Source organism: Lagenorhynchus albirostris, chromosome 1 (genome assembly GCF_949774975.1).
Source record: "Lagenorhynchus albirostris chromosome 1, mLagAlb1.1, whole genome shotgun sequence".
NCBI classification, from domain to species: Eukaryota; Metazoa; Chordata; class Mammalia; order Artiodactyla; family Delphinidae; genus Lagenorhynchus; species Lagenorhynchus albirostris.
The window spans coordinates 118,551,568-118,553,658 of NC_083095.1; the positions used below are offsets into that span (position 1 = coordinate 118,551,568).

General features: G+C 67.2%; 1 protein-coding gene across 1 annotated transcript; it reads left to right on the plus strand.

The window, feature by feature from the left end:
* Positions 1-686: 686 nt before the first annotated feature.
* On the plus strand, positions 687-1,664 carry FOXB1 (forkhead box B1). Its single transcript, XM_060169475.1, has one exon. The coding sequence runs from the start codon at positions 687-689 to the stop codon at positions 1,662-1,664; it is 978 nt and encodes a 325-aa protein (XP_060025458.1).
* Positions 1,665-2,091: the final 427 nt, after the last annotated feature.

Genomic DNA, 2,091 nt, shown 5'->3' on the forward strand with positions numbered 1-2,091 from the left:
AGGGGTCTTTTCTGCTCCTGTCACCGCTTAAAACTATCAGATGGTTCGAGGGAGGACATGGAGGCAGCCACCTAGCTCAGTGGAGCCGCGGAGCCCACAGCAGCGCCCTCCGGAACCCCGAGGCCGCCGCTGCCACTGTCCGCGCCGGGACTCCGCCGCCGAGCTCGGCCGCCCGCGGAGCTCACGACCAGAAGCGCCACGGACCGGGCGGCGCGGGGCGCTGCGGGTCTGAGCTGCGGAGCTCAGGAACGAGTGGAGCCCAGCCGAGGCAGGACACTGCGCCCCGGCTGCGCGCCGGGAGGGACTCGGCGAGCAGCAGCGCCATCCCGGATGCGGACGCGCAACTTGGGGCAACTTTAAGGTGAGCCGCTCTCCGTTGCATCCCCACCCCCAGTTCCCGCTCCTGGTCCGGGCTTCCTTCCAGGCTACCATCGCGCCGCTCGCGGGCTTTCCCTCCCGCGCCCCCTGGCCGCCCCCAACTCGACACGCAAAGTTGCTGGCAAAAGAGCTCAGGCACTGGCTGATCCGGCGCCGAAGCCCCCTACTCGCCACCCCCGAAGTCTGTTCTCGGCCTGGCTGACCTCGCGGTGTCTGTGCATCCACGTCCTTCCCCCCATTATCTTCCCCCCTTCCCAGATCCGAGCAGGCCCGCGCGGACCCAGAGCTAGAAAGGGGCAAAGAAGAAGATGCCTCGGCCCGGCCGCAACACGTACAGCGACCAGAAGCCGCCCTACTCGTATATCTCGCTGACCGCCATGGCCATCCAGAGCTCGCCCGAAAAGATGCTACCCTTGAGCGAGATCTACAAGTTCATCATGGACCGCTTCCCCTACTACCGGGAGAACACGCAGCGCTGGCAGAACAGCCTGCGCCACAACCTTTCCTTCAACGACTGCTTCATCAAGATACCGCGGCGGCCAGACCAGCCCGGCAAGGGCAGCTTCTGGGCGCTGCACCCCAGCTGCGGGGACATGTTCGAGAACGGCAGCTTCCTGAGGCGCCGCAAGCGCTTCAAGGTGCTCAAGTCGGACCACCTGGCGCCCAGCAAGCCCGCTGACGCGGCGCAGTACCTGCAGCAGCAGGCCAAGCTGCGCCTCAGCGCGCTGGCGGCCTCGGGCACGCACCTGCCGCAGATGCCCGCCGCCGCCTACAACCTGGGCGGCGTGGCGCAGCCCTCGGGCTTCAAGCATCCCTTCGCCATCGAGAATATCATCGCGCGCGAGTACAAGATGCCTGGGGGACTGGCCTTCTCCGCCATGCAGCCCGTGCCCGCCGCCTACCCGCTCCCCAACCAGTTGACTACCATGGGCAGCTCGCTGGGTACTGGCTGGCCACACGTGTACGGTTCGGCAGGCATGATCGATTCGGCCACCCCCATCTCCATGGCTAGTGGCGATTACAGCGCTTACGGCGTGCCGTTGAAGCCTCTGTGCCACGCAGCGGGCCAGACGCTGCCCGCCATCCCCGTGCCCATTAAGCCCACGCCGGCCGCAGTGCCCGCGCTGCCCGCACTGCCTGCGCCCATCCCCACCCTGCTCTCGAACTCGCCGCCCTCGCTCAGCCCCACGTCCTCTCAAACAGCCACCAGCCAAAGCAGCCCCGCCACTCCCAGCGAAACGCTCACCAGCCCGGCCTCCGCCTTGCACTCAGTGGCGGTGCACTGACCCGCAGAGGCCGGCGCCCCGTCTTGTGCCCCCCACCCCCGCAGCTCACTCGCCTTCCCCGGCTCCCAGTCCTGCCCTCCCCATCTGGGACCGCCACCCTAATTTGTCCAGTTCACCTTCGGCCAACCCTCTCTCCCCCATGAGAACTCTGTTTTGGACCCAGGAGACGCAACACAAACTTGCAGATGGGCCTGGAGGCGCGTGGGAGTTGTCTTCGCCCCCAAGAGGGGTTAGGCAGGGGGCACCTGAGCCAAGTCGTCCCATTCCCGGGGCCCCCGAAGTCCCCCTCCCACTGAAGAGGCAGGGGAAACCCTGCCTCCCGCAGTCTCGGAGAGGGGCGCGTCTAAGCTCGGCCCCGATCCCGCGAGGCTCCGGACACGGCGCCGTTAGTTCCAAGCCCAGAGAAACCGCCTTGGAGGTTTCCCGG

What these genes read in the sequence shown, in the direction of transcription:
- FOXB1 (XM_060169475.1), top strand. Translation starts at nt 687, where the DNA reads ATGCCTCGGCCCGGCCGCAACACGTACAGCGACCAGAAGCCGCCCTAC.